This window comes from Lagopus leucura, unplaced genomic scaffold, assembly GCF_019238085.1.
Source record: "Lagopus leucura isolate 7727_CA_CO unplaced genomic scaffold, USGS_WTPT01 Super-Scaffold_73, whole genome shotgun sequence".
NCBI classification, from domain to species: Eukaryota; Metazoa; Chordata; class Aves; order Galliformes; family Phasianidae; genus Lagopus; species Lagopus leucura.
Genome location: NW_024962252.1, coordinates 74799637 through 74821788, shown reverse-complemented (window position 1 = coordinate 74821788; position 22152 = coordinate 74799637). Strand labels below are relative to the sequence as shown.

Here is a 22152-nt window from a genome sequence, read left to right as displayed (position 1 = left end):
CCCATTTTCCCAATAGAAACATAATAAATCTGCCATGCCTTACATGGAGGGCTTGGTTGCAGCCATTCATGCATGCATGCAGCATGACCCTGCACAATGGATCTCACACTATGGTTCTAAAAAGCACTCGAAGTTGCAAGTGTTCCCATAAAGCAGATTAAAAAGACATAAGCCAGGTTATCCCGAGGGCAATGTAAAGTAGCTCCAGTTAATACTTCTTACATTTCTTTCCTTTGTCAACTTTCTATATTATTTTATTTACTGAGAGAGGGACACAGTGAGTTAATTTCTCTTTCATGTGGGCATTTTTTACTGACAGATTAAATTTCAATGATGAAACATGCAGTATGTACTGGAGCTGGATTTGAGGTTCTGATATTTCCAGCCTAGTTTTTGGGACAAAAGGGAAGATGGCCTCCATTCAAAATGGCTACAAACCAAGGAAATAAGAGACAGAGAAAGAACGAAGAATGAGCAGGAAACATAAAGCAGTATTTTGTGGGATTTAAAACCACATTATGTCCCTTGTTTTTGGGAGCATTCATCCAAGTGTGAAAGCTGGATTTGATGCTTCTAGCCATCAGCTTGAGAATGATATCACCCAAAGCCCCAGAAGAGCTGAAAAGAAAGGCATTTCTTACCTAGACTGGGCAGTGTTTCTTTTTTTAATAGATGTGAAATTAAATTAATACAAGGAAGGAATATTCTGGGAATATAAACAGTGGCCCTTCCAGAAAACCTTTAATGCCTACTAAGACTCTGTATTGAGATGTACTTTCCATCTCTGCCATTCAGCCTTCTATGGAAAGGAGGGACAGAGTTAAGAAACAGCTGATCCTTCATCAGTGTAGTTCACCAGGCTTTGCATGAAGACTTGTATGGTCCAGAGAAATCATGGGATTTAAATAGGGAAAAACTGAACTAGGTTGAAAGGCAAACTTAGTAAAATAATGAGAGACCAGTGAGACTTGCCATTTTCAACACACCAATGTTGGAGCCACAGAAGAAGTAGGACAGAAAGGTCAAGATGGTGACTACATAGAGTCTTTGAGGGCCCAGGGCATCTTCACTGCAAGTCAGAATGATGAAGACTCAGAGCATAAAATTGGTTCTCCAGGAATATTTTAAGAGAGATGGGAGATTTCCTCAGTTTTCTCATTCTGCTTGGCCCAATTCCACAGGCTACCAAGAAATCCTTATAAACTCAGGGAGTTTCACAGTGACTAAGGACAAACAGCTGCTCCAGTAAATAGTAATTTAAGTAAACAACAACAACAACAACAAAATAATAAGGATTGATTTTTGTTGTTGTTTAAATATACTTGAAATTCTCTTTCCAGAAGAAACGTAAATTCTTAGGACCCATTTGGTTTCAAGTAAAACCTTTTTTCAAGCTATTAGAAATTTCTGTGAAATTGAAACCCAGCTGTAATTTACTATAATCTCAAAATCTACCAAAACTCATTAAAATCACAAATGTTCAATGAATTATGCATAGCATCTCCAGAAAGATGTGGCAAAGAATTGTGACATGATATGCTTTGTTCACTGTAGTCAGTAATTTTATTAGTACGGACATATCCCACGTTTTGCCAGGAAAGAGATGAGATTTTATTTTCTCATGTTTACTTGGATACTTGTCTTGTTCCATCAAGTTCTTATAATTTCAACTATGGACAGTTGAGTTACATTTTTAGTTTTTGTCTTTAGGTCTCTTGCTTATGATGTTCATGAAAAAACATTCTCCCTTTGGTTGCTTTCTCTGAGCATACGTCTCAGCCTGAGATTCACACTTAATGGCTTCTTTTATTATTGGGAGAATGTTATGATATACAAGAAGTTTTCTTCTTTCCTTTTTGTTCCTTTTTTTTGTTTGTTTTTTTGTTTTGTTTTCTTCCTACTAAAAATTCAGGCAACTACTAAAAAATTGTTAAAGAATGTAAACCTTTTATCATGCACAGAGGTAATAACTTTTACATGAAATCTATCATTACTATATATAATTGGATGCAATCATGAGATGTAATACATTCACATATAGGATTCACCACTTCTGTTCATACAGTTGTTTATTCTGACTGTGACTGTAACAGACTGCTTCACTCTTCAACAGATGAGCACTCAAGCAAAAGGATAGCCCGGTCCCAGCATCAACAAGCACCACAGGAGCCAAACTCACAGATGGCACAAATTGGCCAAGCACCACAGAAAAGTTAATCTCTCCAATGTTATCAAAGAAGGAAACTTATGTCTACCCACACCAAATGAAAGCAGCAGTTATCTGTCCTGGGATCAGCACCAGGAGTTTCAGAGGACTGCACAAAAACCCTGCAAGTGCAAAGCTGCAGAAAAAAACAATGTAGACAGTTAAACATTGCACTGCTCCCTATCTTGAAAAGCCACCCAATTCTGTGATTCACTTGAGTTAATGTTCCTTTCAAGATGGGAGGCAACACTGATAACTGCAAATTTGTTTTTGCTCAGTTTTTTTTTCTCTTGCTCAGTCACAACAGTACTACCCTTGATAGTTCTCAGGGAATCATCAAATAGGGAACAAAACTGATCAATTAGGAATGATACTAAGGTGCCTTTAGAAATAGGCTCTAGAAAACCTGCATAATTTGAAGACATTCTATTTGAATAACTCGCTTGCATACCTATCTCAAAAATGCAGGTTCAAGAGTATGTTCATTTTTACGTTATGTCCTTGCACTGCATGAATTCTAGTTAAACGCACCACATGTATCCTGCTTCCTGTTCACATCACCATTCTTTCTTTCTTCTTTCTTGTGCACACGCATACCTTTACTTTTATACCCCTCTCTAATCTTTTTCTCATTCCCCTTTACCCTTTTCTACTGCCATGCACAAATGCACTCTCCGTTACCCACTTCATCAATCATTCTCTCAGTTTCATAACAGCATCAAACCCACCCAAGTTACAAAGTGAGTTATAACACAGTTACCAGAATAGTAAATTCTCTATATAATATAATATAACAGCGCTTGCCTTATGTTCTAGCAAAGTCATTTATATAGATGTCTGTCACCAGGTCCCTAAAAGAAGGCCTATACTGCAGTTACCAAGTAGCACAGTAGAGCTGATGGCCTTATGCACTGGATGAATTTATTTAAATCTAGTACAAAGTAAAAAGTGAATGTGACACATCATGGGATCCTATCCAGCATCTGCTGCCAGGCCCCAGAGTAAAGTTCATGTTCTCTGTGCAATCACTGTGAGGGAATAGCTGCTGGTGGATTAATCAATGGTGAAATACAACTCAAGCTGACATGAGATAAATGGTTCTGACATCTCTGGGACTATAGAAGAAGGAAAAGAAGAAAGAGATCAGGGAGGGGGTTGTCAGTAGCATGCTACAAGCCTTTACAGTAAAGGATCCAATCCAGCACTACAGCTTTAACAAGTGGACTGAGTAAGATCACATTGCTAGCATGTGATCTATACTGCCTAAGAGCTTCACTTTTGCATTAATAACGGTACTTAGGAACCCCACGTTTTCTTTTTTTTCCTCCCCAGATTACACTGTCTGTGCCATGCTCTCTAAGCAAATAAGCAAATAATAAGCAGGTCAATGTGGTGGCTCATGTTCTAGCCATCTGTCCAATACATAGGGAGGCAGGGAGGAACAGACAGAGTCACATTCTCATCGCAAAATCCAGGGACAGCTGTTCCAAAAGCTGCTTTAGAGACCACTGCAGTGAGTGAATAAAAATCAGTTTTCAGAGCTTAGTCTCTTCTCAAATCACCTACAGACACTTTCAGGTAAGATAGATCTTCTTTATTTAGTCACTGTGTTCACCTCCAGGGGACAGTAGAGGATTGTTCCCCTACAGTTTTCCTTCCATTACTTTGTTCAATCCAACTCACCCGGCAGACAGATGAGAGGCAGCCTCTGGAAGAGCCCACATTTCCAGTACTGAGATCAATAAGGCATTCTGAAAGCCTGCCTCTCAGTAAATGAGATTCATTCGACTGCATAAACTGCCTACATCCATGCGCAAACTGGAGCAAAGAGCAGTGCAAAAGTACCACTTAGCACAGCCCCCCAGCAGGAGAACTGTTTCAGAGGCATGTGAATATCCAACTGCACGCATCAGTGTGACTGAAGCAGGCATCAAGAAAGAGGGAATCAGACCTGTTTAAGCACCAAGAGGTTCCCACCCCTCCCTTCTCAAGGTTGTGCCCCTAGCTGTCACTGTCAGCTCATGTGCTCTTTCAGCAGCACTGCCACCCATACAGCCAGCACATGTGCAAGGCAGCAAACTAGTCAGAAGTACCCACTTGGGCACCCAATATATCTCCCAAGTCCTCTGGTAATCCACAGAAAAACAAAAAAATAAATACACACACACAAAAAAACAAAAAACCACGAACAAACAAGAGAACCCTGGAAAGCTTTTCCCCCATCAATCTCTTATACCTCATCCTAACCCCTGCAATTAGAAACAGTCAGTGTGAATTAATTACACATGAAGATGCAGAGCAACATTTTGGTCAGTTTCCCAATTGATAGGAACTAGGTGTTTCACCAGAAAACATCACTGTCTTTCCACATCTTTGCATGTACAGTAAGCATGTGTGCATATACATATGCTACTTGTAGCTTACATACACAAGAACATGTAGCACATATCTGCTCATATCTACAATGCTTTATTGCAACATTTGTACAAAATGAAAACACTGTGCTCACAGGAGTTTCTCACACAGCCTGCTAGCATAAGAAGATACGTTTATGTTTCAGCTACTGCCATAGATGTGAACATAAACCAGAAAAGCAGACAAACAAGAGACCTTGATTTCCATTATTCTCTTTCTATTGCTCGCTTTTTAAAAAAGATGCAGCATTAAAACACCCTCTGTGTTAGAGAGTTGAATCTCTTGATTTTCAGCCACAATAGAAGAAAGCAGAAAGTACCTGATGTCAGCATTCAGGAGAATATACTCCTCTTCTAAGATTAAACACAGAAGTTGCTCATTCTTATGAGTCAGCTTCAGACTAATGATTTCATCTATCACAGGCGCAGCTTTTTGGCAGAGAATTTTATCAAACAAAAAGTCAATTAATTCCCCACAACTCCACCCTGCAAACATCCCCTTTGCTGTACTGCTTCCTTTTTTCTTCCTTAATTGTTGGTTAATTGCCCAGAGAAGAGCTAAATCCTGTTTCACTCCTGCTCCTCTCTGTGGCTTAACAGCATACCAGCACATAAAACCAGCAAGGCTGACAGTGGCCATCTCCTTTCAGAGGTCACTAGAAACACCTGTCTGTTGGTCATTTTCCTGCCCTTCACAGGCAAAGCACATGCGTTAGACAACAAGCTGCTAGGGCAAACAGAAAGAGAAAGAATGAGGAAAACCAGTACCTGTTTATGCAACAATGCACACAGATGTTTGCAGAGAGATCATAATTTAGATAACACATTCTCATATATGCAGGACTATAATACAGGTGGAACTAAAAGGGAAGTTCCATGGATATCCTCTTGGGTGGGCGTATGAGGATAATAAAGCAAAAAAATTTTTCTGTCATCACTGCTATTTCTGTTATGGGCTGCATGTCCATGTCAGTGAATTGGAACAAGCCCAATGATAGGGATGGGGATGAAAACTGAATAGTCAGGCTTCTGTCTAATCTAAATCCCCACTGCTGCAATTTAAGCCTATTACTTCCGGCCCTATCAACCACAGATACAGCTAGCAGATTTGTTCCTTCCTCTTGATAACAGTTTTCAAGTCTATTAAAAGCTGTTGTAATGCCTCTCCTCAGTCTTCTTTCTTGAGGCCAGACAAGACCAGTTCATTCAGTCTCTCTCGAGGTCATGTCCTCTGGACCTCTCACTCCCCTTCTAATTGGCTTCCAGGCTATCCCTGGTCAAAGTGCATCTTTCCTGAAGTTCAAAAGTGTGAACAGTGTTCCAGACAAGACCTTACTAAAAGCAAGTGCAGATATTACCTCATGCATCTTCCATAGCACATTCCTTGTTACGTATCCCATGAAAATGATGAATTTATTTTTTTAAGTAAACAAAAAAAGTGTGACTCATGTTCACCCATGATCTTCCACAATCCCTACTTTCTTTTCCAAAGAAATGCACCTATCTTCCTGCTTCCTGTTCTGCATTATGTCACTTGCTCCTATAACAAGTTCATTTTATCTGTTCACTCTTTTTCACACAGTTTCTCCATCTTGTTTTAAGCCTGTCTTTTAACATCCACAGGTTTCCAATCTAATGACATCTGCAAAGTTTATAGGTATATTCTATACTCCACTACTCAATCAATCAAATGAATACTGAACAGAACTGAAGCCGTTCAATCTCTGCTTGGTAACTCTTTTCACTATGACAAACGACAAGCCGTCTGGAGTTAAGTACCCCTTTTACCTCCATATTCTGGTTATGCACAGAGTATCAGACACCTCCCTCAAACAGAGTTTCCAGTATCATCATCTAAAACACCTAATAACAACAAATTCGCTGCTTCAACACAGTGCCATTTCCCACCCCTTATTTCCCTTCCTTTTCCTCCCTCTCCCTTCTCAGGGTCAGGGTTTGTTTTTCATGCCAAGGTTCTTTAGGTGAGACCCCATCCGGTAAGGTCGGTGTGGGAAAGGTTATTAGGAGATGTCTGTCTAAACTGCTATCTTTCTGGCTTCCTCACCCTCTGCCTCTCTACAAAGTCTCTTCTGTTCTGCTTTAATACTAATGAGTTCAGAGGAGGTTCCTATACTGGAGCAATTCACAGCTTGAACTGTGCCAAAGCACACAGGCACACACCTCTCTGATCGTTTCCTGCCCAAGCACAGTCGTGCTGGCTCAACCCACAAAATGTGGGCTGGGAATCGCTCCTGTGGCCCTGTGCCAGAGGCATGCTGAATTTCCAGGGGGTGTCGGTGCCTCCCATTCCTCCCAGCTTCATCCTCTTGTGTGTACCCTATTTGCCATATGTGCCTATGCAGGAAAACAAGGATAAGTCAGAGATTGGCTGACATTTAAATCCCTGATAAAATATTACGTAAAAGGGCAAGAGAAATTCAGGAGCAAAATTAACATCTTATCATGTTCTGTTTGCAGTGCTCAGACACATGCTTAATCTCAGCTCTTCTACACAGGGGTAAACCAAAAGGAACTCCAATAAATCAACATAATTTCTGCCATTAGCTCAGGTTTAGACAGGTAGAAAGGAAACTGGGAGCTGGGTTTAGTTCTTCTCTTGCTCTCAGAATAATTATTTCAGATTCAGTAGTGCATATCAAAGATCAGAATGCATCCCACTACTCCACTCCACTAAACTGAGTTAAGTTCACCTGTTCTACACAAGTGCAAAATATCAATCTCTAGCTCAATTTACCTGCTTTAAATTCTAACAGAGACTAATCCTCTATTGTCACTAGACAGCATGTAACACAGGCTCCTGCAACTGCCCACAGACCAGTCTTCAGAAACAGAACAGACTTAGCAGTCCCCCATTTTGCAAATTGTTGCTTTTCACTTCAGTAAATGAAGATGAGCTGTATTTACTACTAATCTATCCAGACTCACTACATAAACGCCCACATATGATGTATCACTCATCTCCTCTGGGGTAAGGTGGAGGGCAATTCCACAATACTTCTTCCTAACAAACTGAGTATTTTCATAACCAAACACTGAATGGAAGGCATGACAGTGTATTTAGTTACTCACTCACACCCTGTCCTGTCTCACTGCTCAAATGCTCTGATAATCAGAGAAGCAACTACTGCACTGACATCACCAGGCTTAAGAAAATGGCTGAAACTTTTTTCCTCTAAATACTTCTAAGTATGAAGTTATATGAAACATTCTTAAAATAGAACAAAAGGAATAAGAGTGATGAGCATTTGCTTTGCAGACTAAATCTGTCCCCTAATTGCAATTACAAATTGTTGTTATTTGGTTAAGCATTTGTAATCCAAAAGTTCTCTCTCACTGTTGTTGTAGAAGCCAACAACTTTACACTGACAACAAACTCATCCAGCTGTTGCTCTCTATACAAAATGTAATGCTGAAACACAGCCACTAAAGCAATCCCAATGGATTTTCCATGACTCAGGGAACTCCCTGGACAACTTCCAGATTGGGAAACTACAATCTGCTTTCCCCTTGTAATTTCCTTTAGAGAATTTACTCTTCAAACCTCCACCTAGTAAACTATTGCATAACATTGTTGTGCACACTGCTAAATTCTTTTCAAAAGATGTTTGTGCTATTAGTCTTGCCAGCCTCTCCCTTTCTGTGGTTAACAAATCATGGGAAACTGCAAAAAAGAAAAGGTATCCTTAAGTGTTTTTAATATAGAAGTGCCCAGCACATACAGATACTGGATAGGACCCTTCGGCACACAGCACTGGGCTTATATCTGAAAGAAAGGACAGGAAGGCTACAGATTTTCGTATCAGATCCAACCTGAACATAGAAAAGCAGACAAGAGGAGGGCAAGGTCTATGAAAAGAAGAACTAGCAGAGATTTGTTCCCAACATCTCCAAACACAATGAATTTTGCCACTGGAAGATTTGTGTACTTCCCATGACCTCCATGTGCGGCATCTTTTCAGCACCTTTTCAATTTGGCTACAGTTCTGTACTAAAACTTGTGTAAGTGTTACAAATCCCTGCATCACACTGGGGAAGTAAACTCATGAATGCATGAAATAAGTTGTTCGTGTTTGCAGAGGGACTTAGGAAAAGCTCAAGTTTTAGTACGGGGCCGGGGCATTACTGGGAGGAAAAAAAAGAGCAGCACTCCCAAAGTTTTCCTGCCAGCAAGGTTACAAACTTTTCCATGCACAGAAGAAGCAACATCCAGCATTCAAAGCCATGAATAAGTGGTGTTCCAGGTGGAAAGCATCTGTCTATATTTCCACTGGACTAAGCATGACAAAGACAGCAGCTGCAGATGCAGACTGTTGAGTGAGAGAAAAAGCACCTTCTGATGTCTGCACTGCACGCTGCTCCTATCAGGTGCTGCAGCAATGAGCTGAAAAGCCTCTCATTACCTACATTTAGTGACACCAAAATCTCCTCCTTGTTGAGTACAGAGGAAGATGCCTGGAAACTGCTGACCTGAAAACTACATACCCTAAAAAGGTGCTATGCTACCTACTCAGCCTCACCTGTGGCATCTCCCCTACCACAAAGCCTTGCAGGGCAGGCAGGCATATGGCAAGAAAGGAAACCAAGAATTCCCACACTGAAATAACCATCTCATGTTACTTTAACAGGTAACAATATCCTGAATGATAAACAACCTAGACACTGAAGCAGCTAGAGCACTGAAGACAAAATCCACCTGCAGAAGGACACAGATGCCTGACACAATTGTAAACCTTTCCCTCCAATTCTCTTTCAGGCTACAACATATACTCTTGTTTAAGTATCCATTATATCTGATATAAATTGCTACTAGATGAGCAAATACAGAAACGAATTTAAATCAACACATGAAATAGATTAACTTTACTGACTGTTACCTACTTCTTCATTCAACTACCTTATTTTGCTTAGTTTTGACTATACCCCAGCTACTCTTTATCTCAGTAGGGGGTAACTGCTGTCCTGAAAAACACCTGGATGCAGTCCCCTTTCACAATCCTTCCTCTTTACTGGAAAATTTCATTTGTTACATTTACATAGTAATTTTGTTATGAACTCTATAAGGTTTTCATCATCACAGAGATCTAGCTCTCCCTATGTTGCTAAAATCAAACTAAGTGACAAATCATATGTCCCGCAACATCTCAGAGCTGTCTCTTTTATGAGCTGCAAAAGAAGCAGATACCTGTTGTTCAATCTTCCTTCATCAACACACAAGCTCTGTCTCCAAAAGCACAGCCAGAAGATCATTTTGGTCCACCATTTGTGCCATGCCACCTACATCTTCGCACTCTTTGCTCCCCATTCAGCACCACAGTGACTTCATATACTTTTTCTTTTCCTTCAGTGTTTCAGAAAAAGTTTTCCCTCCTTATCACAATATCCTGTCCAGTTACTATCCAGCCATCATGTTATTTGCATGATGCAATACTTTACTCTGACATTTTCCACAGATTCTTCTCCAGGTGGCCCCTTCTCATCTCAAAAGGCCTCTTTCACATGATCCATAAAAGTTTCCCAGGTATCCTCAGAGGGTCAAATCTAGAATTGAAATGTCCTCTCCGGAGAGCAAAGAATTAGGTCTTAGTGGGTTTGTAGGGCATTAGTATAGTTTTGAACAACATAAGACAGTAATGCACAAAAAGTAAAGAAAGGGAATTAATTGTAGAAGGGCAGGAATCATATTAAGAGAGATCATGTTGAAGGCACAGGCCAGAACATCTCTGTCCTGCTGGTGAGAGTAATGGTTCAGTTCTAGGAGTAATGTAGAAAATCGTCTACTTTGTACTCATTTGAGCGGAGCTGAAAGCTTGGCAAAGCTGAAATAAGGATAAGTTGTTTTGATCCTTCCAGTTACCAAGTATGACTCCTACCAGCAGTATCATTTCAATGTTCAATCACTTCAGCAGCCTTCAGACTCAATCCAATAGTTCATGGCTCTACATTACAGCCATAATGAAACACAAAGTCATTAATGTAATAGTAATGCTTTAATAAGAAAAAAGCTCTACTGTGGGGCCTTTACATTATCATTTTTGTCTTTTTATGCAGTGTTGCCTAGCACTAAATACACTTCCAGCTGTGCCAAAATATGGTAATATTACCAGCACAGCTGATACAATGTTAGAAATACTTGGGTACAAGATGTCTGAACAATCAATACATCCACCCTGGCTTATGAGGATAGCATATAATGAGAGTTTCCAAGCATTCAGTAGAGGGAAGACACAAGATAGACTTCCTAGCACATCAATACTTTAGTGCCAGGATCTGGATTTTCCTTGCTTTTTGCATCCCGAATTACATCTCTGCTGTGCTTTCAACATCCTGTACTGCTTTTCTCATGCCCTAGATTAGCTATTGTGCATTTTCCCAATGAGGTAACATCATGGTTATCCTGTAACAAATACGTAATTCAGTAAATAGGTCTTTCTCAGGTGTTTTCAGTCTACTGTAAGCAAATTGCATCCAGGACATATACAGAGTGAATGTCTGAACATTCCCTTCAAACACTCCCACCACGACCACACTTTTCCCCACCTTTCAGGAAGGCTGTCAGTATGCTCTCCTAGGGATACTCAGCAACCAACAGTCCCCATGGATACATAAAATACCACACATACCTAATCTAAGGCTAGAGTGATGTGACTCCACTTCAGACTTCAGTGGAACTGAACTGCTTTACACCAGGTAAGAATCTGTCCATAAGTCTCACAGTAAAGCAACAGGATCTTTAAAGCAGTGTTTCCCTACACAAAAGACCTGTAACTACACATGTGCTTTGGTAATACACCCAGGTCCTTCACACCCAAATTCCAGCACATAACCCCACATTGGGATTTGCATTTGTTTACACAACCCTTTTGATTCCTGCATATGGAGTGTGAGCTGCAGTTTTCTGGCTCCCCTCTTGAACTCCTCTCACCACACCTGGATCTCAAAACATTTGCTGTACAGAAACTGCTGCTTCTCACACAGATGCTCAGTGAGCTGGGAGCTGACAGCCAGCTGCATCTACTGAAAGGAAGCCTGAGGAGAAGATTGTGGGTTCTGCATCCAGTGCAACAAGCCTATCCCTACCACATCACTCCATACATAGGCGAGTGTGAAAGGCAGAGTTATCTCTGCCATAAGAGGTATAGTAAGGTTTTCTATCAAGACCAGAGTAACTTTGCAAAGCTGTCTGTGGTGATATGTGTACTAGAACCAGCAGCTTGTACACATATATTTATACGGGGTATGTGTAAATCAGACCTGACATTATGAAAAGTCTTTTTTGAAGAGCAGGAAGAAAAGTGGAAAAATTGAGAGAGGGAAAGAAAAGGACACTGGCTATGTGCAATTAATTAAAACAAAACCAGAACTCACATACCCATTGGTGTGTATAACCAGACTGAGATACTAGACAGAGCTTTTGTTTCTTAAGTCTTAGTCCCCTAATAGCTTCAGAAATCTTACTCATTAGTTTTGCTATGACAACAACAGAATACCAGTGCATTTGAATGCATGTTAGTTCAACAACTACAAACTAGCTCAAGTCAGAGCTCATCACATGCAAATAAAAATGAGGGATCTCTCCAGATCTTGATTACATTTCTGCCTTGATTAGGTACAGTCATTGATTACAAAAAAAAAAAAAAAAAACACAGAAGGGATGCCCATAGTGAATAATAATAATAACAATAATAATAAAAACTAAGAAAGATAAAAAAGGAAAATACTGGGAAATATAATGCAGAAACACTTTTAAAATATGGTTTCAGAAAAATTTGCATTGATCAACAAATTCAAAGCCACAGGCCTGTCAGAGGTATACTGTCTGAAACTAAGATTTACATGCCAGACAAGTGACACAAATTAAATCCCTGTATTAAAAAGAATCCAGGAAGAGACTGGAGTGACTCAGAAGACTGATAATGTGAAACTGAAATATTCAAATCTTGGCAACATGCCTGAATTTAAATGTGATGAAATGCTATGATCAATATACACGTTTCAGGTTTGAAGTAAGGGCCTATGTATGTATTTCTAAGCCACAAACTTTTAGTGCAAAACTAGTGACTAAATAAGCTTCAGACATAGAGGATACTTTTCTGAAAAGGTGGTGTTTCATGCTGAAGCTGAAAGACAGGCTGCTATGCACGTCTCCCCCTCAGTTTCTCCCTATTACTTCTAGGGAACAACAGAGAACTTTGTTCTCCAAGCCTGTCAAACAAAGAGAAACTCAGCTGATGTCCTCTCTCTTATGCTTATAAAATAGACTCATGTATAAGGCAATCTATATTCACAACAGAGGCAATTCTTTTCCTTTTTTACCCAATAAATAGTCTTGCAGGTTACAGAGCCAAAGAGAGGCCTCACAGACACTGCCATAGCTAGGATTTGGCAAGCTTGAGTGGGACTGGTGATATATGGGAGCACTTATTCAACGTGGTGAAGCCTAGTTTTCGTCTGAGGTGTATGGTGTATCCATTACATTAAATGGCCTGCCAGGGAGAGCTAAGCATGAAGCAAAGTTGCTACTTTCAAGACAGCTGTATGCAATGGGAATTGCTACTACAATTATTTACAGTCTGATCCCATCTCCCTGTGGCTTGATGAAAATGTGCTTCATAGTGTGTCACACGGATGCCTTGCTCAGAAACTGTTTCATTTTCTTTGACAAAGTAAGTTAAATTCTCAGATAATTCCCTGCTGCTCCTTAATCTTTTTCAAAGTAGAACTCCCTTTTCCCCTCAAATTTCTCTTTTCTGGGTAGAAGGACTACAGTCACAAAGTTTTACTCTCTGTGAAGGCAAAGAAGGAACAGACGTGGACAGAGGTCAGAGTGAACACAGAACAGAGCTTTCTCAAAACTTCTGTTACTGGTCACTTCATCAACTCTATCGAAAACTTGTACTCACTCTTCAACCCCATCAATTCTTTTCTCTCTGTCCTGAGATGATTAGTAAAGATATTAGGTATGCAATAGCCTACTGTGCTCAGAGAAGAGTAAACAACTGCTTTCACTCTCTTATGAATCTATTAAGCAAAAGAGCCTCTTATTTAGGGGCTTTGAAAAAAAAACACAAAAACAACAACAAACGAACAAACAACCACAAAAACAACCCAAGTTTAAATGCAGTGTAAGAGAAACCAATCATGACAGGAGAATCCAGACAACATCGTACTTAAACTTAATACCAGAATGCTCCAATGACTAAGAGGGGATAAATGCAAATATTTCTCAAATCTTTCCCAATGGAAGAATCTAATGTGGCATCAGTAACTCAGATAAGAATATTATCATTCAAATTTGCAGACTGCAGCATGCATAATATGATCAGCTTTGCAAAGGGCAGCTTAAAACAACAACTCTGCTTTTTCCTCTAAGACCTTCCTTCCTAAAATAGTGTTCAACTCTACCTTCTCAACTACCATGACCGTCTCAACAGAGATACTAACAAAACAAAGAGGCACAACAAAAGCACAAGCTCATTACACTGCCCTTTCCTCTGTGCTAGCATTACTTATATATTTTTTTTTCTTCCCCTGAACTTTTAGCATTTAAGGTGCCCTCTTGGCCAGGTCCGAGTCCACTTTCAGGATCCACTTGGTTGTTTAGAAGAGATATAAATGGCAGAATATTTACTGTCATTCTGCTCACTACCCTAATCAAGAAGAGTCCAGGACTCGTAATACTGAATAAAAGGAATCTGCTGGGGCAAGAATACACCATCATTAAGAAATTTGAAGGAGAACTTGGAGAAACTGTTTCATTAAAAAAAAAAAAAAAAAAAAAAAAAAAAAAATCTCTTTACTTTACAGTAATTCTTTCAGATTATTCCACAGTTCCTGTTCAGTCAATAAATCTGTGCAAGGAAAAACACATGTGCTTAGCCCAACCATTTTTGCCAGCAGGCACAAAACCAGCTTGGCACTTGCTGAATAGACCACCAACTGCAGAAACAACACTTTACTACATGGTAATGTACATAGTGCCAGCTGAGAAGAGAGACTGAGGGAAAAAGGAGAAGCAATGCTGACTGTAACAACCTTGACAGTAAAGAAGGGCCAGTTCTATAATTTATGAGACAGGCATAAGACCATTCTACACAATCATCCTACTGTGTAGAGCTTCCTGACCTGTTCACTGAAGCAGCGATTCTCAGGCCATCTGTTTTTCCCTTTTTGTTGGAAGCTGAAAATGGCCCTTTGAGGAGCAAAGCTTGGAGTCACAAGCAGTTGTTTGCTTTGTTTCTCATGCATCTAGACTTGTATAGCAAAACAAACGTCTATCCTAGATCTATCCTCAATGTCTGTGAGATCTATCCTAGAACTCTTTTTCTGGTAAAGCAGCAATGAGAGCAGACATTTCAGCTGAGATCAGCATCATCTTGTCATTTGACAACCACTGTCTTGGTCAGAGTCCAGTTAAGTAACTGTCACCACACAGTACCCAGCAAACAGAGCAGCATACATAGGTTTGCATACCTCAGCCTGGTGTCTACACAAGCAAGTTTGCAAGTTCTAGAGGAGTTTGTGGCCCCGTCACAACTAAAGGATCTCAATACATTCTCAGTTCCTCAGTCTTCTCCTTTTGCAAAATGGACAATTCCAACTTTATTTTTATAATGTTAATTTAAAGATTGCATGAGCAAGAAAAGACCCACAAAATCTCATTTTTTTCTCCAAAAGGCAAGGGCAGGCATAGTGAATATTTACTAGACTGGAAAAGTCATCACAAGAGAGGTTTATCCAGCACAGCTAGGCTTAGCTCTTCTTGTCATTAGCTCCTATATAGGACAATGTCCCAGATTTTAACTGCAACAAGGGGAAAATAGGGCTTTTAAAAATTCATTCAAACAGACCAATATGTTTCATTATACCCTTCGTAGACCAGATGGCAAGATGAGGATATGTCCTCTGGGCCTGCTTCAGGGAGCTAACGCAAATGCTTTTCTCACTGCAGATCTCAGATGATGTTGGTGTCATCATTTCACTTGGGGATTTGGGTCAAAAGGCTTTACACTTAAATCTGTTTTTTATATAGTACAAATGCACCAGACTAGACCCTGACGGATAAGCAGTGGGGAGGCTGGTATGCAGCACAGAGCCCTCACAGGCACTTCCAGGTCGCTGACTTATACTGGCCCGTTTACAGACTGAATCTTTCTAATCCAATTAAAATCTCATCTGAGCTGTCAATACAAATGTAGCCTGTTTTATTTTAGTGTCTCATAGAACGTGCATTAATCTGGGCTTGTAGGCAAACCATCCCCGCTGGGCAAATTCTGCATTCTGCCAGACCAATTTCTTTTTTGGGTTCTACCACTCCTAAAGCCTTTACTAATCTAACATTACCTGCCTACACAGGAACTCCTCCTATGGGCACGTATCATCATCCTATCTGAGTGCTTTATAAAATATGGTATATACGATCAACTTCTGAAAAGCAGCACTTTTCTCTCTCAGCTCACTTCTCACGTAACGATGAGTAGGGAACTATCATTAAATACAGGAATAAGAATTTGATCCATTTTTATTTCAATGGCTTCATTTGTTTGAAATACACATGCCAGTTACAGGCTGTCAGCACATTTACTAAGTTATAGCACAGACTAATAACTCACAAAATTCTAGGGCCAAAATTTTTTTGCAGATTGTCATGTAGACTTGTCATTAAGTGTTGCACCAAAAACATTATAAATCTTGCTGTTAATAGACTTCCATAGGACAGCTGCAAGCTATTTTGCCACAAGGACTTTGAAAAGAGATACTTACCAGGCATAAAGCAAAAACCTGAAAACACCCTAGATGTCACCACAAACTCTCAAACTCCTCAAAGAGCTTGATACCCTTCTCAGTAAGCAAAAGCCCAGCTGCATAATCAAACAAGTCTCTTCATAGGGAAATCCTTAAGGTGCAAATTGTTAGAGTGGCAGAGTATTCTGGAAAGGGCCACTTTACAGCTGCAGCTTATGTTCTTTCCTAGGATGTGCTTTTGTCCACAATTTGAAATAGGATCCCATATTAGGTAGTCAGACCATTGTTATGAAAATATACCAGTCCATATTTTACTTACTATAGTTATCCATACCTTCACCTCTAACTGCATACCCAAATTATATAGCCATTTTCATTTATACAGCACTGTGAAGACATGCTAAAACAAGCAAAAACCTTTTAATCTCATTTTTTTCCTCCCATTCTTATTAAGTTCTTTTACTCCTTTCAACAGAGGAGTTCATCCACCCTCTAAAATATATCAATTTGCCATCAGAAACTTACCACAAGTTCAGAGAACCTGGCATTGAGCTCCTCTGTTGGTGGTATTGGGACAGTAAACTCGAGGAATTGGAGAGGGTTGTTGTCCTTGAGATTGATTTCAGGGAGGTCACTACCCCCAAAGCAACAAAGAAATCCCAGCGCATGACGATTCCTCTTCCTGGGGGCCATGATCATCATGTATGATGCTATCTTCTGATCATGTTCTGCAGGAAGAAGAAAACAAGGGGGAAAAAAAGATAAGCAAGACTTCATTGGATACGTACAGCCCTCTACAGTTACAGTGGTCATCACCAGTGTAACAGCAGAATGAGAAGAGAAGGATTTGAGATACAAAGAGCAAAATATGCATTCCAACCAGACAAGGTAGCCAAGATATAACATTCTTAAATGGCATCATAGAACCAACTTCTTCTACATTTTGTGAACAAGTTTTACAAACTCAGTGTGTGACTTTCTAGCAATTAGATTAGTAATATTAGCAGTTATATTAGTAATGATCAGCAGCCAATGCTGAATGTCCATTTTGGCCTTTTGCTCACTACCACAGCAGAGGAACCAAAGTAACACTAGAGTATTTATTTACCCAGAAGATATAGAAGAATCCTCCAAAGATATGTCATTTGACTAAGGGGAAAAAAAAAAAAAAGAAAAAAAAAAAAAGCCAAATGCAACAATAACACAACAACAAAAAAACCTGCTTTTTTTTCAGCACTCTGGAGGCAGACAGCCAAACATTCACTTATCCCTTTATGGCCAGGACTATTGCAGCAGGACCATTCCGTTTATCACATTTTCAAGCACATGCAACTAGCTTGGGCTGCTTTATGTATCCAGTGGAGAAACTGTACAGTGCTAGTGCATGCTTTCAGATTTACATTTGAGCTGCCAGATCCAATCTTGACAGGACCCAGGCTTGAGGGGCTTTGGTATCAGGAGCGTAAAGGGAAGCAAAAGGAGGCTTGAAGGAGGAGTTGGAAAGTGACTGATTTCACCACACAACACCGTTTGTGAGCAACCCATCCAAACAGGAAGCCTCCTGCCAGCAGTTTGAAAGGAGGGATCTGTGCAGTCCATAGAGAGCTGCATATTTTGCCCTTTTAAGGGACTTGTTGTTTGACAGCTCAGGGGCTTATTTGTGTTGTATTTTTTAAGGACTTCACTTTTGCACTTAATCTGCAGAATAAGCTTTATCCTTAGAGAGTAAATAATTAAAGGCTTTTGCAAAGTCCAGCTCCCTGGGCACTAAGCAGGGAAATGAGGAAGGTGGCAGGTGAACCAAACCACAGGATGCTGGATGCTGTAGCAGCAGCAACACAGCTGTGCTTTATCATCAGAGCAGTTGCTGCCCTAACCTGCCCCACAAAGCTTTGGCCTGTTTGCTTGCCAGAACAAGGCTGCTTTGAGCTCTCACAGAGACTAAGTGGCTGTGTTAGGAAAAGCACCTTTAGGTCAGCAGTTGCATAGTAGGACTTAACATACTGCATTCAGCCAGAAGTTCTCCAAGAAAAACTTGAAGAAATCTGAGCATGCTTGCTTAAGAAAAACAAAAAACAAAACAAACAAAACAAAAAAAAAAAACACAAGCAAACAAAAAATAATCCCAAACCACTCAAACCTTCATCGTTGTGGCCCTATGGACTGGGCACGACACACATGCCCTACTCAGTGCTCAAACTAACTCATTTAGTGCCTTCTTTTACACACTATCATGCAGCTAAAATCTGCATTAGATGGTATCAGGCACTGTTCCCCAGCCTGCACTTTCCTTTGCTCTCCACGCCAGCTTTGAAATGGGTAGTGTGTCTCACCAGAACTCAACAGGGCAGCATCATTCATACCAGCTTCAAAAGCACATCCATTAAATCACTGGATTCTCACTAGGAGACGCCAAATGCCAGATAAATCTGGAATCTCATTTTTGATAATAATAGACTGAGAAAAAGCAAAGTGTCCCCAGTTCTAGCACAATATTGCATACATCCTCCATTTCCTCTCAAAGGAACAGATTTAAGAGACTGAGTTCTTAAAAGATTTCACAAAAGAAACTCAGAAGAAGTTGGCCTTCTCCACTGTACTCCAACACTGGCATTTTCCAGGTCCATTTCTAAGAGGCATGCAGGAAATTCATGCTGACACAGGGGTAACATGGCCTATCTGTACAACATACAGTTCTGTATAGGCTAAGTATCTAGAAGAATTTGAAATACAAAGAATTGAGAACAGCAAGAAAGGAATCTAGCATAGCTCCTTCAGAATTGAATCATTTAAGAAATGAATGACTGGATATATATTTCTAGGTGGGAGGACTGTCTTCCTCAAGACTAACCCCACCAATCACAAAATGCTGAAAAACATTTGCTTAAGTAACTGGTTATGCTATTTAACATTAAGAAATAATTATGCTATTTACTGTTCATGCTATGTAAGAACTAACTACATCTTCTTGATTTTTATTTGTGAACATATTTTTGAAGAAAATTAACATTTTCGAATAGCCTCCAAACAATTCTTTTCCTCTTTTTTTCATCTTATCTTTTTCAAGAATCAAATCTGGAGAAAGAAAACTTGCATCCAAAATAAAATATTATAAAATAAAATGAAGAAGAGAAGAATAAGAAGGGAAAAGCAACAGAAACAAACATCTTCCATTTCTCAGAGTAGTAACTGATATTATGATATGTAACCAAGCTATTATAGAAATTATTTTTTAAGCTCAGAAAACTAACAGTAGTTTTTGTATTTTTCTTTTCCTACAGAAAGATCTATTAGCATTCAACTTTTTATAAATAAGGCAATTGCAAAAATGACACAAATATGTGTAATTATATATTTTTAAACACCTCCTGTGAGAATCAGTGGGAAATCTCTCTCTGGAAGGAATCCCACCATTAAACACAACAACTCTCTCCCAGAGCTCTTCTCAGTTGCACTGTCTTACCCCTTTAGACAACACAAAGAACTTGCTGTCATTTCAACAGCCCATTCTTGCCTCACAGTGAGCCCCCTCCTGCTTCCCAGCCTTACTTGTGGTTCAACTCAGGTCAGGAGTCACAGCCTGGAGCTTTGCCCAAGGTCTAATTATAACGTCTTCTTCCTCTGACAGGGTGTGCATCTTCATTTCTAAATCACTTGGCCCAGTGACCAAACATAATTACGCTAATGCAATTTTTTCAAGTCTTATCTGAAGGGTTAGCCACATGGGATGGGATCTCTGCTGACTGCACGCAAGGGTCCTCTTTCAATTGCAGGTTCTGAATTGTTTTTTTCAGTCTCATTCCTTTCTTCATTTTCTCTCAAAAATTACATTTTCCATGCAAAAAATATCCTGAACAGGCAATGTTCAAAAACGAATGACTGATCTGCCAGTATTTCTCCTGTGCAGGAAAGCTGATTATTGTAACTTTTAGAACACTTTCTTCTCCATTCTTCTCCACAGAGAAGGGCACAACTACTACTAAAATATAAAAACATGACTTTTGTATTCGCCATTTTTGGGAAAACAGAAGAAAGAAAGAAAACTCTGTGTGTTAACTAAACACATACAAGTCTGCAAAACCAGTTTACAACATTAATGGAAACCACTGATTAGCCTCTTCCACATCAACAGATAAAAAATGTCAGTAAATGGGCAGGCCAAGCTCACATCTAGGTGGAAAGCACTAGACTGCATATATGCTGCAGAATCACTGTCCCCACTGTTTTATTCTAACAGATCAGAGAAGAAAGTAGAAAAAAAAAAAAGCCCAATCACTTCTGTTTTCCCAGTAGGTCTGTATCTCTCTCCACACTAGGGTGAAATGTATAAATTTGATGCAATGTCACATAGAAAACACAGATGAGGTATAATTTTTGATAACTGACATTGCTTCATTAAAGGCAGGCCATACCCTGACAAACTTAGTGGCCTTTTACAATGGAGTTACATTGCCAGTGGATAAATGAAGAGTAACTGTTGTCATCTACCTGGACTTGCAAAGCGTTTGACACTCTCACACAACATCCTGGTTACCAAATTAGAGAAAAATGGATTTGATGAGTGGAACACTTGCTGGATAAGTAATTGTCTAGATGATTGAGCTCAGAGAGCTGCGGTCAACAGCTCAGTGTCCAAGTGCAGACAGATGACAAGGGGCATTCCTCAGTGATCAGTGCTGGAACCACTGTTATTTATCATTTTTGTAGGTGACATGGACAGAGAAATCGAGTGCACCCTCCACAGGTTTGCAGACAACACCAAGCTGAGTGGTGCAGTTGACATGCTAGAGGGAAGGGATGTCATCCAGAGAGACCTGGAGATTTTCGAGAGGTGGGCCCATGCCAACCTCATGAAGTTCAACAAGGTCCTGTATCTGGGTTGGGGCAATCCCAAACACAAATACAGGTCGAGCAGAAAATGGCTTGAGAACAGCCCTCAGGAGAAGGATTTGCAAGTGTTGATTGATGAAAGGCTCAAGATGAGTGAGCAATTTGTGCTTGCAGCCCAAAAAGCCAACTGTATCGTGGGTTGCATCAAGAGAAGCGTAACCAGCAGACTGAGGGAGGCAATTCTGCCCCTCTATTCTGCTCTTGTGAGATCCAACTTGGAGTACCGCATCCAGGTCTTGAGCTCCCAACACAAGAAGGACATACAGTTGTTAAAGCAGTCCAGAGGAGGGCCACAAAGATAATAAGAGGGCTGGAGTACTTCCCCTATGAGGACAGCCTGAAAGATTTGGGGCTGTTCAGACAGGAGAAGACTCTGAGCGGACCTCACAGCATCCTTTCAAGTACCTGAAGGGGGCCTACAGGAATGCTGAGGAGGAACTGTTTATAAGGGCATGAAGCAACAGGACAAGGGGAAATAGCTTGAAACTGAAACAGCATAGATTTAGACTAGATACTAGGAAGAAATTCTTTACTGCGAAAGTGGTGAGACATGGAAACAGTTTGCCCAGTGAGTTGTGGATGCCCCCTCCCTGGAGGCATTCAAAGCCAGGTTGGGTGGGGCTTGGAGCAATCTGGTCTAGTGGGAAGTGTCCCTGCCTATTGCAGGGGCTTGGAACTAGATGATCTTAAAGGTCCCTTCCAACCCAAATCATTCCATGATTTTATGCAGTAGAAAGAAACCTGAATCTGAACTTGGAACAGAAATCAACACCAACACTCCAAATCCAAATTAAATTTCTACATTACTCAACTATTTAATAAACCATCAGAACTTTGTGGTATTATAATAGCTACTCTCATCTTCACTTACTGGATGAT

General features: G+C 40.1%; 1 protein-coding gene across 5 annotated transcripts in view; it reads right to left on the bottom strand.

Moving 5' to 3' along the window:
• The window catches only part of DAAM2 (dishevelled associated activator of morphogenesis 2), a 164085-nt gene that overhangs the window by 93665 nt on the left and 48268 nt on the right, over positions 1-22152 (bottom strand). For all 5 annotated transcript variants that reach the window (XM_042877893.1, XM_042877888.1, XM_042877900.1 and 2 more), the window contains one exon: positions 16909-17111. In XM_042877893.1, coding sequence (XP_042733827.1) covers positions 16909-17085 — 177 coding nt within the window. In that variant the 5' untranslated portion in view covers positions 17086-17111. The remainder of the gene's footprint in view (positions 1-16908; positions 17112-22152) is intronic.